Source organism: Dictyostelium purpureum (assembly GCF_000190715.1).
Source record: "Dictyostelium purpureum unplaced genomic scaffold DICPUscaffold_18, whole genome shotgun sequence".
NCBI lineage: Eukaryota > Evosea > Eumycetozoa > Dictyosteliales > Dictyosteliaceae > Dictyostelium > Dictyostelium purpureum.
Window position 1 is genome coordinate 14,898 of NW_003519355.1, and position 19,633 is coordinate 34,530.

Here is a 19,633-nt window from a genome sequence, read left to right on the forward strand (position 1 = left end):
AAAAAAACCCAATGAAGGATTTATTTTTTTTATTCTTTTTTTAATAATGAATTATTATGTTTAAGTTGTTCTAGCATACTTGAAAGTGTTTTTAAAATTTCTTCATTCTTTACATTTGATTCTTCTAATTTTTTTTCTAAACCACAGATATATTTGGTCATAAAAACAGTATGGTTAATTTCGTTAAGATGGGTAGCTTCGTTGGTTCTTTTAAATTGACCTAAACAACCAGTACTTTTATATTTACAGAAAACTATACTATTTGGGCATTCATTATCGATATGATTAGAGAGTTCGCTTCTTTTTAATTTAGTACAACACTGTTCGCAGCTTAAAACTATATTTTGACACTCTAAATAATGCTTTTCAATTGATCCAGTAGTAAATTTATTTGAGCAATATATACATTCTAAAGGTGAGTAATCACAATGCTCTGCATGTTGTTTTGTTTCATTTGATCTAACTGGTACCGGGCAATCTGAATTTAAACAATTAACATATCTGTGTTCGCATTTCTATAGATAAAATAATAAAAAATTGTAAATTATATATTTCTTTTTTTTTTTTTTTTCAAAAAATTACCTTGAGATGTTCTTCGAGTTCACCTGCTTTCATTATCTTTTTACAACCATTTTTTTCATCAGATTCCAAAACTCTTTCGTCAATATTTGTAATATCTAATATATTTGAAAATAAAAATGGACAAACTACCTAAAAATTAAAAAAAAATATTAATATTTATTTATATTTATTGGTTTTTAGATTTTAAGATTTCGATATACTTGTAACTCTGCAAACTCTTCCTCTACAAATCTATTTCTTGATAATTCTTCAATAGATTTTACTGTTACTCTACACACTGGACATTTTGATGAGGTGGTGATTGCATCCGTCCAACTAATTTTAATTTATTAGTTTTTTTTTTTTTTTTTTTTAAAAAATAATGAAAATAATTACCATTCTTTACAACTAAAATTATTATTGTTTTGATAGTAAATAAAATTAATATTTGATGTTAAAATAATAAAATAGCTTAAAAAAACTTTACCTATAATGACCCTATAAAAATAAAATAATTAATACCAATTCAATTAAAATGAGAAAAACTAACCAGCTATAACAAACTTACTTCACGACATTGAAAAACCTGTTTATTGTATAATAACTCAAGACAAATTGAACATTCATATTTCCTATTATCTAGTACATTCCTCTTATCCATTAATAAATCTGTAATTGTATAATGTTTATTTAAACTAATTGAATGTTTTTGTCCCATTATTTTTATTTATGATATTTATCAAAATAAATATAAATATTGAATTATTATAAAAAATAATTGATAAAAAAACAACCAGAAATAAGAGTAAAATTAAAAAAAAATAAAAAATAAAAAATAAAAAAATAAAAAAAAATAATTATTTTTTTATTTTTTTCTTTTTTTTCTGCAAATTAAACTTATTTTTTTGAAACACATATATTTTAGGTACTTTTTTTTAAACAAACCTAAAAAAAAAAAATTTATTTCTTTTAAAACTATTAAATTTAAAAAACTACTTTATTTTATTTTTTATTTAAAAAAATATTTAAAATTATTACTACTAAATTTATTATTTGTTAAATTTAACCAGTTTATGCCCATTGGGAAACCTTGGTCATCTGCAATTGTAATATTTGAAAGTTGGGGTAAATTTGAAGCCAATATAAAAACTTTATCAAGATTATCAGCTAAATCATGGGCACCAGAATTTGTGAATGTAAAGCAAAGAGATTCTAAAGAGTCCAAATGCTCGAGCAATTCGAGAACTTTAAAAACATCAGAACATTTCATTTTAAAGTGTAGGTTTTTGATTTCCTTTAAAGATGATATTTGTTCATTATTCTTTATCATTTTTGTTGTGGTGTTGTTTTCTGGATTGTAATAGTTAGCCAATTGGACAATTTCAAAAGTAAAAGTGTCGGTAGCTTTAGAATAGGTTTCAGGATTTGTGAGAAAAGAGGAAAGTGTGGTGCATACCCCTGTAACTTTAATATTTGTATGTGCACTCGATAAAATATATAAAGATATGTATTCATCATGCATTGTAAAAGTTTCATTGATATCAAACTCTATTTTCTTGTTTAGTGAATCTGCCAAATAAATAAAATCGTTTAAAATGTCTTTTGTGATCCTACTTAAACCAAGTGTAAATCTAATTTTTTCTAGTGCTGGAATTAACGATAGCCTTTTGATAAGACCCCCACTTAAAAATGATACCACATTCTCCATAACAATATCAATTGTTTTTAAATTGCTAAATACTTGATAATTTTTAAAATCTATATATTCCCCATCTTTTAACACCAACACCTTTAAATAGGATAGCTCGTTAAACTTTAATATTGACCAACCCTCTTCACTACTACTACCAATGGATTTTAACTTTTTAATAGAATTTGTATATTTGATTGTAATTGGTACACTTGATGAAAAGTTTATAAAGTTTACAACTGATTCGAAATATTTATGATTTAAATTTAATATATTAAATTTTGATTTTAAATTATTTTCTGTTGAATTTATATATAAATTAAATATATATAATATTAAATAATTGGGTAAAATTGGAGTTGGCTTGTTGTCTTCTATATTCTTTTGATCTTGAATTTTTACCTCTGGCTGTTTTTTAAATTGATATATTTTTGATTCTAAACACTTTTCTTTAAAATTAGGGTATAAATATTTTTCTATTAGGTGTACATCTAAACTTGAGATGAGTTGATTAAGATAATACTTTTCTATTAACTCGTATTTTACTCTAAACTGCTCTTTATTACCATAAAATAAATAAGGCAAGTTCTTTTCTAAATCTGAAACTTTTAAAGACTCGAAACAAAATCTATAAATATCAGGTAAAATTGAATCAAATTCTGGCTCCAAAATTCTTTCCATTGTTAAAATACCTCTAAAATTATCTTCGCCCCAATTTATTAAACATAACTTGTAAACATTCTTGATGGTTGAAAAGAAAAACTCCTTTAAACATTTTTGAAAAAGCTGAAATACCTCTTGTAATGGTAGATGCTTAAATAGCATTGCGAAATCTTTACCAAACTCATATATTTTTCTTTCATTAATTGATGTAATGAAATCCTTGTAATAACCGAAAATAAATTTGTTGTGTTTTAATAAAGATTTTATAAAAAACTTTAATATGTTGTCTTCAACTTCACTATTATTTGTTTGCTTTGTTGTTAAATTTGAACTAAATAATTTCTCTAAAGGATCCTCTTTTTCTATTCCTTCTTGTTTTTCCTTTTTCTCTTCTTTTTTAATTTCTTTAAATTCCTCCAATGGTTTAAAATTGAAACTTAAATTAAAGAAATTTTTATTTTTGTATTCTATAAGCTCTTTTTCATTATATAAAAAATCGAATAGTTGATCATAATATTTATTTTGCAATTTGTGTGCTACTGTTAATAAAATATATAATGATTCTTTGTAATTGGGTGAACTCTGTAATAGTTGCAATAAAAAGTCGATGTGTCTATCATGAATTATAATTTTAAATTTATTTTGAAAATGACCTTTTATAACAATTTCATTTGAATCATTTTTATACTTTGTTTGTCGTGCGATTTTAAACGTTTGGAAAAATGCTTCGTTTCTAAATTTATTAAATATCATTTGAATATCTGGACCAAAAATAATACTGAATTCTTCAAAACCAATTAAATCTTGAAACAACAATACTGATAAAAATAAACCAAAATGATCTATACCATATATAAAGTTGGCTTTAAAATACAATATAATAAGATTAACAATTTCCATTGATATTTCCTAAAATATAAAAATATAAAAAAATAATTAATAACAAATATAATGATTAGAAAAAAAATATTTAAATAGCTTTATAATACAAACCTTATTTAAATGCTTAATATTTAATTTAATTATATCAAATATATATTTTAATAAACCCTGTAACTCTAATGAATTTTTAATTACATTTAAAAACAATGCCTTCTTTACATATTCATCCTTATCACCATAGTTTACATTAAAATATTCACTAAATCTTGATAATAAATATAATTCATCTCTTTTGTCATAATAATATATTGTTCTATATTTAAATGATAATAGTTAATACAGATTTTTTTTTTTTTTTTTTTTTTTTTTTTTTTACTTTTTGATTATTTCAAAATCATCTTTGGTAATATTCTCAATTGATCTATAATCTTTGTGTAACAAAAAAACAAATTGTTTATAAAGTTTTTGATTTGCTACATTATTATCTAATGAAAGCAAATAATCACAATTATCTTTAATGTTAAAACCTAAAACTAGATCCATATTGTTAATGAAAAATAAACAAAAAAAAAAAAAAATCTTTTTTTTAGTTTTTTAAATATTTAAAAAATAAAAAAAAAAAAAAAAAAATTAAAAAAAAACTCCAAATGCCTATCCGGGTATAATTGCAATGTACAAATTCACAATATTTTATTATTTGTTGGGGGATTTACAAAAAAAAATAGATCAAAAAAATTACCCCCACCAAATTTTATTAAAAAAAAAAAAAAAAAAAAAAACAAATAGGTTTTTATATTTTTTAATGTTTTATTTTTTTATTATATAGTATTTAAATTATTTATTCGTCATCTTCTTCTTCATCTTCCTCTTCTTCACCTTCTTCTTCATCTTCATCTTCATCTTCTTCGTCCTCATCTTCATCTTCATCTGAAATATCTGGAATATCATCTTCATCAGCGACAAATAAATCTTTATTGATACCGTTGGCAATAGCATCAATTTCTTCTTGAGTTTTAACGTATTCAGTAGAGTTGGTATCAATAGCTGAATCATCATCAACGAAGAATTCTGGATTGAAAGTAAACATTTCACGACCTGACATTTGAGTACGACCGGCTTTAATATCAGCAAGACGTTTATCGTTGGCAGCTTTAGCAGCTTTTTCTTTTTCGATTCTCTTATCTTCTTTCCATTTCATGAAAGTATCAAAAGTTACTGGTGTATGTTTAGTTAATTTGGCTCTTTCTTGTTCGATTATTTCTTCAATTGGCAATTCTTCTTGTTCTTCATCTTCTTTGGATTTCTTCTTCTTTAATTGATAACCTTCTGGTAAACAATGTTGATATGAACATTTTTCACCACCGTTTGGACATTCCCAAAACCAACCATATTTCTTTTGTTCGATAGCATCCAAAAAGAATTTACAAATGATTGCGGTTTTATTTTTATTTTCGTTACTTCTCTTCTTTTCGACGACTGTTTTTAATTTTTCATCATCCCAGTTTTCCATGGTATCGGCTTCTTTATCATTACGACGATCAGTATATATATCAATTTTAGCATCTTTTCTTTGAACTGCTAAATCATGTGAAAATTTACATCTGGTACCTTTGCTACATTGATTATGTTTGAAGAATTCACAAACAATTGATTTTGGATCAACACCTAATGGAACTTTTGGTTGAACAATGGCAACTTGTTGTGCCATTAATTCCATATCTTTTTTAGCTTGAGCTTGTAATTCTTTTTCTTTTTTAGCTTCCATCTTTCTTCTTTCATCCTATTTTTTTTTAAATAAAAAATTTTGATTAATTTAAATTTCTTTCTGGTAAAATATATATTAAGTGATTATGATTATTTTTATTTTATAATTATAATAATGATTGCACAAAAATAATATTTGGTGTGTTTTGATGCTGTTTTCTTCTTTATAATACACTGTGCTGTAATTTTGCTATTGTTTTGTGTTAGTTTTTAATGTTTGGGTGATATTTACCTTGTTTTGTAAAGCAGAGTTTTTAACTTGAGTTTCTACAGTTTTAACGTAAGCTGCGACCTTTTTACTCTTATTTTTGTTTTTTAAACCGAAGGTTTTATCTAAATAATAAAGTTGAGAAATATTCAATGTTATTAATATTTTTGTTTTGATCATTGTTTATTGTTTATAAAAACCATACCTTCGATTTTCTTTTTCTTTTCTTTTTCTACAGTTTTTTTTGAAGCTGCTTGTTTTGGTGGCATTTTAATTTATTAAATCTATATATAAACAATTATATATAACCAAATGAATTATAATGTTCGTTTTTGTGAAATTTTTTTTTTTTTTTTTTCAAAAAATTTTAAAAAAAATTAAAAAAAAAAAAAAAAAAAAAAAAAATTTTTTTTTTTTCACCTGTTTTTTTTATTTGGGTGTCACACAAAATAGATTATGATAATTTTAAAAGAACTTCACCATATGTATATATATAGATATCTCTTTGAGATTAATTTTAGATATATTTAAATTTATAAAAAAAAAAAAAAGAATAAAAAAAAAAATTAAACACAATTATATTTAATTTATAAATAAAAAAAATTAAAAAAAATTTTTTTAAAAAAAAATTAAAAATTGTCTTTTATGGCAAATATTTAAAAATAATTGTAATAATTGTTTTATATTTTAAATTTGCAATTTGATACACATTTTTTGATTGTTTTTTTTATCAATTTTTAACACAACTATAATAGTTTTTTAAAATTTATTATATTTTTAATATTATTATTTATTGTTTTTTTAACGGACTAAAAATTGATTTAACTTGTAGTACAGTTTTTCGACCTATGGTTTGAGATTTTGAACTACTAACACTACTATTTCCATCATTGATTGCTTTTGTTGTAGATTGGGTTGTAGGTGTATTTGATGATATTGATAATGATGAGCCTGATGATGATGATGATGATCCATCTGAATTTTTTAACGATGATGGTTGAGGTGTTGTGGTTGATATTGGTTGTGGAGGAGTTGATGCAGGTGGTCTTGAAGATATTGGTTTAGGGGAGTTGGTGCTAATTAACATTGGAGATATAGTTGTGGATGATCTTTTAATAACAATTGGTGTTGATGATGATGCAGTGGTTGTTCTTGGTGGGACATATGGTGATCCTGGTGATTTTGATAGTTGGTTGCTACTATTACTATTAATTGGTGTTTTTGTTGGTGTCGAAATTGAACGTGGTGGTGGAAGAGGTGGTGGGGCTCTATCTTTATTATTAATGTTGTTGGTATTTGGTGATTGTGGCACCGATAAGGGTGGTGTGTTTGATGATAGGTTTGGTGCAGAGATAGATGATGTTGAAGCTGCTATTGAGAGCGAGGATAATGAAGGAGCTGATGATGAAATTGGTTTATTTACTGGTGATGAAATTGAGGTTGGTGATAAGGATAATCTTTTAGATGATGGTGATGGAGCTCTTTTTGGTGATTGTTTAGATGGGTGTCTTGGTGGTGGCACAGGTCTTGGTCTTGTTGATGGAGAGTTTGGAACAAAATCATCACTAAGTGCAGCACTATTTGCTTTATCTAAACTATTTTTTGGTGATAGGGGTCTATTTGATGGTGAGTTTGGTCTATTGTTTAATTTTGGTGATGGTGGACGATTGCCAAATGTTTTTGGTGAAGGGGGACGGTTATTCATTGAGTTTCTTGGTGATGGTGGTCTTGTATTTAAACTACCGGTGCTAGTGGATAATGATGACTGCTCAATCTCTCTCGATTTTCTATAATTAATTGGTGGTTTGTTTGGTGTATTTACAGATGTTAGTGGTGAAGAGCCTAAGGGTGAGGATGGTAAAGGTGAAGATGGTAAAGGTGATACAAATGATGAAGATGGTACAAATGATGTGGTAGTTGATACTGTAGTTTTTGGAATTGGAATTGGTGAGCTAGTTGGTTGTTTATTTGGTATTGTTGGAACAGGTGGTGGCGATGGGAATTTCTTAAATATTGAAGGTGATGATGGTGAGTTATTTGATGATGTAACTAAAGGTGGTCCAGCAGCAGACAATTGCTGATTAAATGCATTTAATGGCTTGCTATTATTGTTTGTTATTAGTTTTGATATCTCTTTCAATAAATCCTCTTTCATTGTTGTAAGCTGTTCATTTATATATTGTTTCATTGTGTCATTAAAATCTTTAATTAATTCTTTTTTAATTTGATTAATTAATACTTCATTATCACTACTCGATGTTGTTGCTGCCGAGGAAGGAGGGGTTGGAGTTGGATTTGCAGAGTTTATTGGTTCAAAAGTTTTTAATTTACTATTAATATTTGAAGGTGATTGATGTTCTGGTACAATTGAGGCTATTGAGTTTTCTTTTCCAATCGTTTTCTTTAAAGCAGCTATGAATGCAGGTATAGTTGTTTTGGAGTCAGTTGGACCATCATCCTTTAAAATCATTGTGTCAAAGCAATCTTCATTTGAACTACTTTCTTCGCTACCAACAGTGCTCTTTAGTATGAATGTATTAAAGGACTGAGCTTCATCTAATGAATTTGGTTGACCATTTGATTTACTAGACTCTTTTTTATTATATTTACTATTATTTACATTATTTGAAGGTGATGAGGATAATGGTTGATTATTATTACTTTCATTTAAAGCTTTCTTTATTGGTACAGCTGGTGGTATAATGTTACCACTTTGTAATTCATTTTTCTTTTTTCTAAGACTTTGATTCTTCTTTAAACACTCGTCCATTATTGGTTTTAAAACTTCATGACTAGTTGATGTTTGAGCTAAAAATGGGTGTGTTAATAAATCTAATGCTGATGGTCTTTTCTCTGGATCTTTTTGACAACACAACGAAAGAAAGTCATTAAGTTCTTTTGAGTAATGATGCGCTTTGGTTAATGCTGGTGGTGGTTTATTGGGTATCATTAGCATTGCCCTAGCTGGTGGCATACTCCAATGAGGTGGAAATCCTTCAATCATTTCGATTATTGATATACCTAAACTCCAAATATCACATTTATTATTGTATGGTTTCTTTTGAATAATTTCAGGTGCCATCCATAGTGGTGTACCAATAAAAGTTGTTGACGAACCCATAACATCATCCAATACTGCTGAAACACCAAAATCTTTTAAAAAATAAATTTAAAATTAATATTTTTTCTTACTATTATTACTTCCAAAATAACTATAAATACAAACCTGCTAATTTAACACCCGAATCATCAGTTAATAAAATATTTGCTGCTTTAATATCTCTATGTATAATTTGATTTTGATGTAAATAATGTAAACCTTTTAATGCTTGCTGGACAACAATTGAAACTTGCTTTTCATTTAATGTTTTTTCAGTAGTTTCTAAAAGATCTCTAATTGAACCAATATTACAGTACTCCATAAGAATCCAAAGATTTTCTCCTTGTTGGCATGACCCATAGTAACTAACAATATTTGAACTTTTACACTTCTTTAAAATGCTGATTTCCTTTTCGATCTCCTCAGAGTCTTTAATTGGAATAACCTTTACTGCTAATTCAAAACCGGTATCTTTATTAATTGCTCTATGTACACTACCATAACTACCAGTACCTAGTTGCTCTTGAAATTGAAAAACTTCTTCCAAATTTTCATTACTAGTCCATTTATAATCGAAATCAACATGAACATTGTGTTTTACATTAAACGGTGTACCAATTCCATTGCTGGCTATATTATTATTTACTGTATTATTACTATTATTACTATTATTACTATTACTACTATTTACATTATTAAGTTGTTGGCTAATACTATTTACATAACTTTTACTATTATATTTCTCTGCTTTTTTTAATGCCTTCACTATATTTTTACCAATGTTAGCACTACCACTTCCAACAATCTTATTAAGAGAGTCAAATATTATCTTTCTTTCTTCTTCAAATTGCTGTTTTTCTTTTTCAAACAGTTCTCTTTCTTCCTTTAGCTTTACTTTTAAAACCTCTACTTCGTCATTATTATTTCTTGAATGCACTAGCAGCTGAGGTCTGAAATTCTTTTCCTCCATTCTTTTTAAATAGTTTTACAATTGAAAAAGGTAAAAGAAAAAAAAAAAAAAATAAAAAAAACTTTATTTGTTTTATAATATACGATATTTATATATAGGTTTTTTTTTTTTTTTGATTTTATTATTTATATTCTATTTAAATGTTATAAAAAATAAAAAATAAAAAATAAAAAATTTAAAAAAATTAAAAAAAAATAAAAAATAAGAATGGTGGTTTTTTTAAAGATTATAATAAAAAAATGTTGGTTGTGTAGTGTGTGTTTGTGGTGATATTATTTTTTTTTATAAACAAAATAAATTTTACTATACTATAATTTTATTACTATTTATTATTATTTATAAAAAATAAATATATAAATATATATTGATTTTTTTCCTTCTCTTTTTTTTTTTAATTTTTTAATTTTTTTTTTAAAATATTTTATTTTTTTTAATTTTTTTTTTTTTTTTTTTTTAAAATTCAAATAATTGAATCCTTATTTATTTTTTTTTTAATAATAATCATCAAATTGGTATAAAGTAATCAATCACCTTTGAAAAATTATTTGAAAATTATTTAAAAATTGACATTTTAAAACACTGTTATAAAGATAGCGAATTTTTTCGATGATTACAATAAAACAAAACAATAAAAAATTAATTAATTAAATAAAAATAAATATTTTTTTTTGTTTGGTTTTATTATAATTTAGTTACTATATAAAAAAAAAAAAAAAAAAAATACAAAAATAAAAATTAAAAATTAAAAATTAAAAAATAAAAGAAAGAAAACAGAAACAATGATTTATATATAAGAAATAGTTTTATTTTTTTTTTATTTTTTTTATTTACATATTTATATAATAGTCTAAATAAGTATCAGCTTCTAATTTAGAATTGTAGTCTTCGTCTTCATCATCTTCTATTATTATGGCATATCTTGAATTAATATCTAATTCGCAAATTTCTTTTGTTTGCTGTTTTATAAAATTGTATTGGAGTTGGCTATTACTATATTCATCATCGAAATTATTTTTATTAATAGTTTCGTCCTGGTCTATATTATCGTCAATAAAATCATAATTTCTATAATAAGAGCTATTGGACAATACATGTGTAGAGCAGAATTCACTTTCTTGAGGACTATCCAATGGAATACTTAGGTGCAAGAAACTTGAGGATAGTGAATTATTGAAACCGAAAATGTTTGAAGGTTTATCATCGCTTTCGAATGGAGAAAAAGTAATGGATGGTACTATAGTGCTAGAAATAAATTCCATATTTTAAAGTTTTTTATATTTTGTTTTTTTTGCAATAATAATGAATAAAACATTTTTTTTTTTCCTTTAAAATAAAATTATATGATTGTCAGTACTTTGTCAGTCTTTTAAATCGTCAGTAAATCAATCCAAAATTAAAAAAAAAAAAAAAAAAAAAAAAATCTAAAAAAACTTTTTCTTTAAATTCTAATTTAAATAATTTTTTTATTAACATTTTTTGTGTATTAATTTTTATACACAAAAACATTTATTATATTGAGGTTTTATTTTATATAATGTAATATTTATTCTTGATTTTTTTTATGTTGAGCTTAAAAACATTGTTTATATATGTGTGATGTATAATATATTAATATTATTTTAAATTTGGTAGTATTCAAATTGGTTAAATACAAACTCTTCTACAAACAGTTCCATGTTTTTGAGTAATGTTAATATTCTCATATTTATGTAACCACCGTTTTCTGCTTTAATAAAACCTAAAACTTGATCTAAATTTGAATTAATTTTTTTACATACACTATCTATATCACTATTATTATTATTGCTGTTGCTGCTAATGTTATCCCTATCGCTATTCTCTTGACTATTATTTTTATTATTTTGATCGCCCTCACTACTATTTCCATTATCGCAGTTATTATTACATTTATTTGAATATTCTTTAATTATACTTTCTATATCATTTATAAACTATAATAGTAAAAAAAATAATAAAATATTAATATAAAATTTATTAAATATTGTTATAATTTAAAATACTTACAACTAAAGATTCTCTTAATTTTGCTAAAATTAAATCGGACTCGAAAGTATTATCTTGTTTTTCGTAATGTTCTCTAATAACCCTAGCAGAGATTTTGATACTTTCAATTGAATTTGTGTATAGTGAAATATTTTTAAAAGAGTCTTGATTATATTTATCTTGATTGTCATGAAGAAAAGTCCAATTTCTCTCTATTTCGTCAATCTTTTCATATTCTGCTTTTTGTCTATTTATAAATTCCCAGTCATCTTCATTTAATAATAATGTTTGGCCTGTCATTGTTTCAGAATCTCCTTTACCAAAGATATATCTAATTGGTTTTTCAATTAAATATTTGCTATAGGAGAAAATTTGTACCGCCAAAATAAATGGTGATGTCACTATACCAGCACATCCACCCAATGCAAATCCTTTTGAAAAATTACTACCACCCGAAATTACAACAGGCGAAATAAAGAATACCATTGATGCTAAAAACAATCATATTAGTATGATAAATAATAATAACAATAGAAATAATAAATAAAACTTACGAAAGAATGCGGTGGTTAATGGTATTCCAAAAATTACATTAACAGAGATTGCAATTAATGAATATAGTATACCAATTACAGAGCCACACATAAAACCCTCAATTTCTTTTTCTAATGTTGCATAATCTTGACCTGATCTGGCTGCAAACTCTGGCATTGACATATTTGAATCCCTAAACATATCATAGGTTCTCTTTTTTTGTGGGTCTGATAAAATTTCATAAACTGCATTTAATTCTTTAAACTATAAATTAATAAATGTTAATATCTTTTTTTAAATCTTTTTTTATTTTTTTTATTATTAAAACTATACTTTTTCGTCTGAACCTGGATTTTTATCTGGGTGATATTCTTTTGCCAATTTTCTATAAGATTTTTTTATTTCTTCATTACTTGCTGTATGAGCTACACCCATAAACTCGTACAAATCTGGGAGTTTTTGTGAATTCATTCTTTGTTATTTTGATTATTATTTACAAATTTACAATTATATTTTTACTATTATTATTATTATAACTATTCTGAATTTATTTAATTATATTTACAAAAAAAAAAAATAAAAAAAAAATAAAAACTAAAATACTAAAAAGCAAACAAAAAAAAAAAAAAGAAACAAAACAACTAAACCTTTATAAAAAAATATATAAAAAAATGTAATATTTTATTTATGCTATATATTTATTTATGCTATATATTTATTTATGTTTTATAATTATTTTATTTATATCTATTTTTTTATTTATTCTATGACAAAAAATTGCTCTAATTATTTATGAATTTATTATTTGTTTAGCTTTTTTTTTTTTTGTTTTATATAAAATTATTATTAATGTTTATATATATATTAATAGGTCTAAAGTAGTGAGTGTGTGTAAATAGAAAAAAAAAATTATTGTTGTTTTTAAAATAAATAAAAAAAATAAAAAAAAATAAATTAAAAAAATTTTAAAAAAATAAAAATTGAAAAAAAAATATTATAATATTAAGTTTTTAAATATCACATAAACTTAAATAAATGAATGAATGAGTTAATATAATTAAAAATAAAATAAAATAATTGTAATATTTTATTATTAATAATAAAAAATCTAATAATTTTTTTTTTTTTTTTTATTACACAAAAAATATTCTATGGAGTGAGAGAAATATTTTTATTATTATTATTATTTGTTTTGTTGTGTGTATGTGTATTTAAAAAATAAATAAAAAAATTAATAAATTATTAAAAATAAAAATTTTAAATTTTAATTCATTTAATAGGTTTTTTTTTTATATGAAGAAAAAGTGTGTTCAAAATATTTTAATATAAATATTCCTATTATCAAACTTTATTCTTTTTTTAGTTATCTAGTATCATATTTATATGAAATTTATTTAAGAAAAGAAATAATTTTAAAAATTATAAAAATAAATAAAAAAAAAAAAAAAATAAAAACAAAAGAAAAAATCCAAATTTTTTTTTTTTTTATTTTTTTTTTTTTTTTTTATATTTAATTTTTTTTACTTTACTCGCAAACCAACTCTAGAGAAAAAAAACTACCAAGCTTTTTATTATTTTTTTTATTCACCATATACAATCTATTTTTTTGATAATAATAATTATAATCAACCTACACTAACAAATATAGGAAACAAACAAATATTTAATAATATTATTAATATTTTTTTTTTGTAAATAAAAACAATAATTTTTATTAATAAACAAATCAAAATTGATTAAACAACATTTATAACTAAATCGAAATCAAAAAATAAATCAAAAAATCAAAACAAATATACCTACACATATATAATAATAATGTCAAATAATAACAAACAAGAAAAAGGTGGATGTTGTGGTGGAGGTTCTGCTGAAGCAAATAAAAACCAAAATCAAGGAAGTAAGTACTGAATGTTTTTTTATAAAAACAAAATTCTCATTAATAGTAATCATTGTAAATATCATTAAACTATTTCAAAAAACTAATGTTTTTTTAATTTTTTTTTTTTTTTTTTTTTTTGTTTTTTTTAGGTGTTATAATTAATAATAATAATGATAATAAAAATAAGTTTGATAAAGGTTTTAAATTAGTATTATTAGGCGAAATGAATACCGGTAAAACCTGTATTTCATCAAGATTAGTTAGAAACGAATTTGGACCAACTGATTCAACCATTGGGTAAATAATTGCACAGTTACTTTATATAAAAAAAAAAGAAAGAAATATTAATTTTTATTATTTAAAATTTTTTATAGTGCCGCATTTTTAGTTAAAAGTATGGTTGTAGATAATATAAATATTAAATTGGAGATTTGGGATACAGCAGGTCAAGAACGTTATAGATCATTAACCCCAATGTATTACAGAGGTGCAGCAGCAGCTGTTGTTGTTTACGATATTACTAAAAAGAATACTTTTGAAACCTTAAAGAGATGGGTATCAGAACTTCAAAAACATGCATCACCAAATCTTATTTTAGCATTGGCAGGTAACAAAGTGGATTTACCAAATAGAGAAGTACCAGTAGATGAAGTTAACCGTTATATTTCAGAGTTGGGTAACGCCATCTTTTTTGAAACCTCAGCCGCATCTGGTCAAAATATTAATGAACTTTTTATTGAAATTTGTAGAAGATTAATTGAAAATTATAAATAAACCATCTCATTCATTTATCACCATTTTACTTTTACATAATAATAATAATAATAATTTGAAAATAATAATAATAATTTAATAATAATAATAATAATAATAATAATAATAATAATAATAATAATAATAATAATAATCAGAGATTAAAAAGTTAATTTATTAAGAATAATAACAATTAAAAATTTAGCATCCAATCGATATTAACCACAGTATTAATATTTAGTTATTTATTTTTATGAAAAGAAAAAAAAAAAAAAACGATACAATTTTATTTTTGTATTTGTGTGTAAAAAAAAAAAAATAAAAGAAAAACAAAAAATATTTTAAAAAAAATTTATTAATAAACAATTTTAAATTGAATTTTCAAAAAATAGATTTGGAAAATTAATTCTTTTTCCGAAAAAGCCTGGTACCAGACATTTTTTGCACATAACAATTCCAAAACCTAAGATTTTTTAGGATTTGGAAACTTTATTATTTTAAATTTATTTTTATTTTTATTTTTAAAAATTTTCCCACCTCATTATTCCTTAAAAAATTCAAAAATTTTAGGAGACAAAAAAAACTATAAAATATTTTAAATTTTTATTTCATTGCATAAAAAAAAATGAAATTATTATTTACTTTATTATTATTAGGTATAGCTTCAAACTGTTGCTTTGCAAGTCTTGCAAATCTTGCAAATCAATTTGTTAACTTTGAAGTTTTCAATGATCCAAAATGTCAAGATCCTAATCCATTTTATGGCGTAGGATTTTCAATTGTTACTGATACATGCCTCACTTTTGATGAAGTTTCAAGCAATAAATTCACAGTAGATGGTTCTGTAATCACTTATCAAACTTATTATGGTGTCGGCATTGAAATATGTAATCAAACAAAAGGATACCCAATGAAATATACTGTTAATTCTTGTATTGTATCAAATGGTTTAACAAATAAATTAAATTTATGGCTTACTGCTACTGGAAAACAATTTTTTTACAAAGTTTCTTTATCATCAAAACCATTAATTCAAAAAAATTCAATGGCTAACGTTTATATGGGTGAAAGTTGTCAAACTGATAATATTTTATTAGCTCAAATTTTTGTTAATGGTACCTATGTTAATAGCAATGATAAAGAAATGATTTATTATTGTGATTCAAGTAATCAACCAATGAGTATTTTTTGCCCAAAGAACAAACCAAATTGTAATGCACCAACCACTAATTACGCAACTTGTGAAATAACCCCTCCATTTTATAACTCATCCACTTATTATACATCTTCATATACTGCATGCCAAAGTGGAACTTGCTCTGGTTCAGGTGGATCACTCACTGGTTCAAGTGGAACATCCACTGGTTCAAGTGGATCATCAACTGGTGGTAACTCTTATAAATCATTTATGGGTGTTAGTTCTAGTTCAAATCCAAATCTCTCCAGCTATCTAACTTCAGGAAGTAGCAGCGGATCATCTGAATCCCAATCCAAAGGTAGTAGTAGTGATAGTGAAGAAAGACAATATTACTATTCAAATATTTGTTATTAAAAAGTTTAATAAATTATTTAAAAATCTTGTTGATTTTTATATTTTATTCACATATTTCAAACTAAAAAAAAAAAAAAAATTATAATTAATAATTAAAATTATTATTTATTGATAATTTTATTATGAATATTTAATAATTTAATTAAATTATATTTGAAGTTGATGTAGAAGTTGTTGAGCTGCTTGTTGGGGGTGATGATAATGAACTACTATTACTGCTACTTGTTTTCTTTTTATATGAATTCATGTCATGTATAATATCGAGATCAACATCTTTAATCTTTTTATCTTTATCTTTATCTTTTTCACGTTCTTTTTCACGCTCTCTTTCTTTTCTTCTTTCCCTTTCCTTTTCACGTTCTCTTTCTTTTCTTCTTTCTCTATCTTTTTCGGATTCTTTACTGCTGCTGCTGCTGTGTTCTTTTTTACTTGAGCTACTTGAATAATCTTTTGTACCACTACTGCTGCTACTACTGCTGCTACTTTTTCTGTCGGATCTATCTTTTGATTTTTCTTTGTCTCTATCTGATCTATCTCTTTCTCTATCTCTATCTCTTCTTTTTTCTTTATCACCACTGCTTGAGCTTGAGGATTTATGATGATCGCTGCCTTGATGACTTGAGCTTGAGGATTTATGATAATCTCGATCTTTTCTATCACTCTTTTCTTTATCGCTTCTATCACTACTACGATGGTGGCTACTGCTATGATGATCCCTTTCACTTTTTTCTTTATCACCTCTATCTTTACTTCTATCACTACTTCTATCTTTATTACTTGATGGAGCAGGAGGCATCATAGAGGTTGTTGTTGTTGTTGTTGTTGTTAATTGTGGTTTGTTCTTTTCTTCATTATTTGCGGCGGCTTCTTCTAATTTTCTTTCTCTTTTTCTTTCAATGGTTCTAATTGTTGTGTAGGCATTTGAAAGTGATTTTGGAGTAATACCAGTATCGGGTAATAGGTTTACAATTTTTTTATATAAATTTGAACGAGATGTTTTTTCTATAATAAGTACAGGTGGTCTACCAGTTTTTTCGGCGTCAATAACTTCGGTAGAGTTTTTTAAATCGATAATTTCTTTATTTAATTTTACAATTTCGAAAACTCTCTCTCTTGAATCTCTACTCCAGGTATATTCCAGTGGCTTCTCCACACCTTCGATACTAACGGTGATTGCTTTATTATTATTTGAAAAAACTTGATCAGCAAATTCTTTTTCCACTGAGTTCTTGAATGTTATCATTAGTTCATTCAATTTGTCGATTGATTTAATTGATTTGGTTTGAGTTTTTTGGCCATTATCTTCCCATGCTTTCTTTAAGTGAACCTTAATAGTTTTTTCTTTGATACCCCAAAGTGTTGAAAGTCTATTTAAAATTGAACTTGGAATATAACCAGCTGTATTTGTTCTTCTAAGTTTTTCATATAGTTTGGCTAAAAGTGGAGCTTCTTTCTTTGGTAAAAGTTTTAAATCTAAATTTTCTTTTTGGAACATTTTGATCTCTTCTTCCAATTTCGCAAGTAAACTTTCAATTTCTGGTGATGATGGATCTAAAAGTACAATTTTATGTTTCTTGTTGGCTGAAGATTGATCGTCAGCAAACTTTCTTTTCTTTACAGTTGCTGTTGTTGTTGTTGCTGATGAGATTGATGGTGCTGCTACTGCTGTTGTTGATGAAATACCGGCTCCTGCTTTATCAATACCAATCATACCATTCACATGTTTGTTGCTAGAGCTACCTCTTCCATTTGCCATCATTTCGATTTCATAATCATCATCGTCCTCATAGTCTATAAACGTTCTTTCTTTATGTTCGACCTCACCTTGATTAACAAAGAAACCACCATAATTTGTTTCTAATTCATCATCGAAATCTATAATTTGACTGTCATCGATGAATGAGTCATCTTCGTCATATTGATCCTCACTATTTTCCCCATCCTCCATATAGTTAATATTGGAACCTAACGTATTAATTCTTTCAATCTTATCGATTACTTCAGTCAATCTATTCTTTGGATTTGTTAATGTGTTTAGTTCTTTTTCTATTTCAAAATTCTCTCTATAATCATTACTTGGGGCTGCACCATAAAAACTACTACTAATTTTCTCTTTGTTTTGATCTTGAATGTAATTCTTTACCAATTGTTTATAGTCAACTTCACCCTTCATGCTCTTTAAGTTTACTTCAAATCTCATAGTTTTTGGTGTTTTAGGCTGTGTTTGTGTATTTGGTGTTAAAAATCCTTTATTTGGTGTTAAAGTTTGATTTGATTCATTATTATTTATTGGGTTATTGTTTGTATTGGTTGAGCTATTATTACTTAATATTGAATCATCATTGTTTTGATTCGGTGATGATGGGTTTCCATTTGTAATTGTACTACCCAGTGATGATGCCAGCATAGTATCTTTTCTTATTATATTATTTATATTATTACTTGTATTAATGTTACTAAAACTATTGTTATTATTATTATTATTATTAAAGTTTATTAATCTTGACGAGGATGAAGTTGAGGGTATATTTAAAAGATTTCTGTCTTCTATTGACATTAATAGCTATTATTCTTCTTTTTTTTTTTTTTTTTCTTTTAAAAAAAAAAATTAAAATAAAATAATTAGATATAATAAAAAAATATATGTATATAATTTGTTGGTTATTTGTTTTGTATGTGTGAATATTAATATATATATTTGAACGTGTGTGAGTATGTGTTTAAAAAATTTATAAAAACTGAATTATGTTTATTGTGTGTGTGTGTGTGAGTATGTGTAAGGGTGAAAGTGAAATTTATTTATATAAATATATAAATATTATAATTATAATGAGATGTGAAACGAAATAAAAATTTAAAAAATTTTTTTTTCTTTAATTGATTTGAATAAAAAAAAATGAAAAAATAAAAAAAAAAAAATTAAAAAAATTAAAAAAAAAAATTAAAATTAAAGTTTTTTTTTAATTTTTTTTTTATTTTAAAAAAGATTTATTAGGCTTTTTAAATCTTTTTTTAGTATAAATATTACTATATAAAAAATATTTTTGTAAACTAAGTTCACTTATTTTTT

The 19,633-nt window shown here is 24.4% G+C and overlaps 9 protein-coding genes across 9 annotated transcripts; 2 read left to right on the top strand and 7 right to left on the bottom strand.

The window, feature by feature from the left end:
• Positions 1-29: 29 nt before the first annotated feature.
• DICPUDRAFT_75030 (uncharacterized protein) lies at positions 30-1,279 on the bottom strand (the record flags this gene model as incomplete). Its single annotated transcript, XM_003284027.1, has 5 exons — positions 30-515; positions 583-711; positions 783-897; positions 1,049-1,059; positions 1,130-1,279. The coding sequence occupies 5 exons, from the start codon at positions 1,277-1,279 to the stop codon at positions 30-32; spliced, it is 891 nt and encodes a 296-aa protein (XP_003284075.1).
• A 291-nt stretch (positions 1,280-1,570) lies between these two features.
• Positions 1,571-4,339, bottom strand: DICPUDRAFT_147800 (uncharacterized protein; the record flags this gene model as incomplete). Its single annotated transcript, XM_003284028.1, has 3 exons — positions 1,571-3,823; positions 3,908-4,085; positions 4,173-4,339. The coding sequence occupies 3 exons, from the start codon at positions 4,337-4,339 to the stop codon at positions 1,571-1,573; spliced, it is 2,598 nt and encodes an 865-aa protein (XP_003284076.1).
• A 295-nt stretch (positions 4,340-4,634) lies between these two features.
• On the bottom strand, positions 4,635-6,037 carry DICPUDRAFT_26975 (uncharacterized protein; the record flags this gene model as incomplete). Its single annotated transcript, XM_003284029.1, has 3 exons — positions 4,635-5,576; positions 5,793-5,893; positions 5,974-6,037. 3 exons carry the CDS (start codon positions 6,035-6,037, stop codon positions 4,635-4,637), a joined length of 1,107 nt encoding a protein of 368 aa, XP_003284077.1.
• Positions 6,038-6,558: 521 nt separating this feature from the next.
• DICPUDRAFT_147802 (uncharacterized protein) lies at positions 6,559-9,838 on the bottom strand (the record flags this gene model as incomplete). The annotated part of the gene is made up of 2 exons (XM_003284030.1): positions 6,559-8,921; positions 8,995-9,838. The coding sequence occupies 2 exons, from the start codon at positions 9,836-9,838 to the stop codon at positions 6,559-6,561; spliced, it is 3,207 nt and encodes a 1,068-aa protein (XP_003284078.1).
• A 688-nt stretch (positions 9,839-10,526) lies between these two features.
• DICPUDRAFT_75034 (uncharacterized protein) lies at positions 10,527-11,097 on the bottom strand (the record flags this gene model as incomplete). The annotated part of the gene is made up of 2 exons (XM_003284031.1): positions 10,527-10,533; positions 10,670-11,097. 2 exons carry the CDS (start codon positions 11,095-11,097, stop codon positions 10,527-10,529), a joined length of 435 nt encoding a protein of 144 aa, XP_003284079.1.
• Positions 11,098-11,275: 178 nt separating this feature from the next.
• DICPUDRAFT_45198 (uncharacterized protein) lies at positions 11,276-13,233 on the bottom strand. The gene is made up of 4 exons (XM_003284032.1): positions 12,710-13,233; positions 12,397-12,640; positions 11,864-12,333; positions 11,276-11,790 (listed from the first exon to the last, which is right to left on the bottom strand). Exons 1-4 carry the CDS (start codon positions 12,845-12,847, stop codon positions 11,458-11,460), a joined length of 1,185 nt encoding a protein of 394 aa, XP_003284080.1. The 5' UTR covers positions 12,848-13,233; the 3' UTR covers positions 11,276-11,457.
• A 961-nt stretch (positions 13,234-14,194) lies between these two features.
• Positions 14,195-15,032, top strand: DICPUDRAFT_86102 (Rab GTPase; the record flags this gene model as incomplete). The annotated part of the gene is made up of 3 exons (XM_003284001.1): positions 14,195-14,276; positions 14,408-14,555; positions 14,633-15,032. The coding sequence occupies 3 exons, from the start codon at positions 14,195-14,197 to the stop codon at positions 15,030-15,032; spliced, it is 630 nt and encodes a 209-aa protein (XP_003284049.1).
• A 604-nt stretch (positions 15,033-15,636) lies between these two features.
• Positions 15,637-16,563, top strand: DICPUDRAFT_147806 (uncharacterized protein; the record flags this gene model as incomplete). Its single annotated transcript, XM_003284002.1, has 1 exon — positions 15,637-16,563. The coding sequence occupies one exon, from the start codon at positions 15,637-15,639 to the stop codon at positions 16,561-16,563; it is 927 nt and encodes a 308-aa protein (XP_003284050.1).
• A 142-nt stretch (positions 16,564-16,705) lies between these two features.
• DICPUDRAFT_96563 (uncharacterized protein) lies at positions 16,706-19,120 on the bottom strand (the record flags this gene model as incomplete). Its single annotated transcript, XM_003284033.1, has 1 exon — positions 16,706-19,120. The coding sequence occupies one exon, from the start codon at positions 19,118-19,120 to the stop codon at positions 16,706-16,708; it is 2,415 nt and encodes an 804-aa protein (XP_003284081.1).
• Between the last annotated feature and the right edge of the window lie 513 nt (positions 19,121-19,633).

Bases quoted from the DNA above. Each gene is read 5' to 3' on its own strand.
- DICPUDRAFT_45198 (XM_003284032.1), bottom strand. From the start codon at position 12,847: ATGAATTCACAAAAACTCCCAGATTTGTACGAGTTTATGGGTGTAGCT. The intron at 12,334-12,396 runs GTAAGTTTTATT...GATTGTTTTTAG, and splicing joins ATTAACCACCGCATTCTTTC to CATCAATGGTATTCTTTATT. The intron at 11,791-11,863 runs GTAAGTATTTTA...TTACTATTATAG, and splicing joins AATTAAGAGAATCTTTAGTT to TTTATAAATGATATAGAAAG.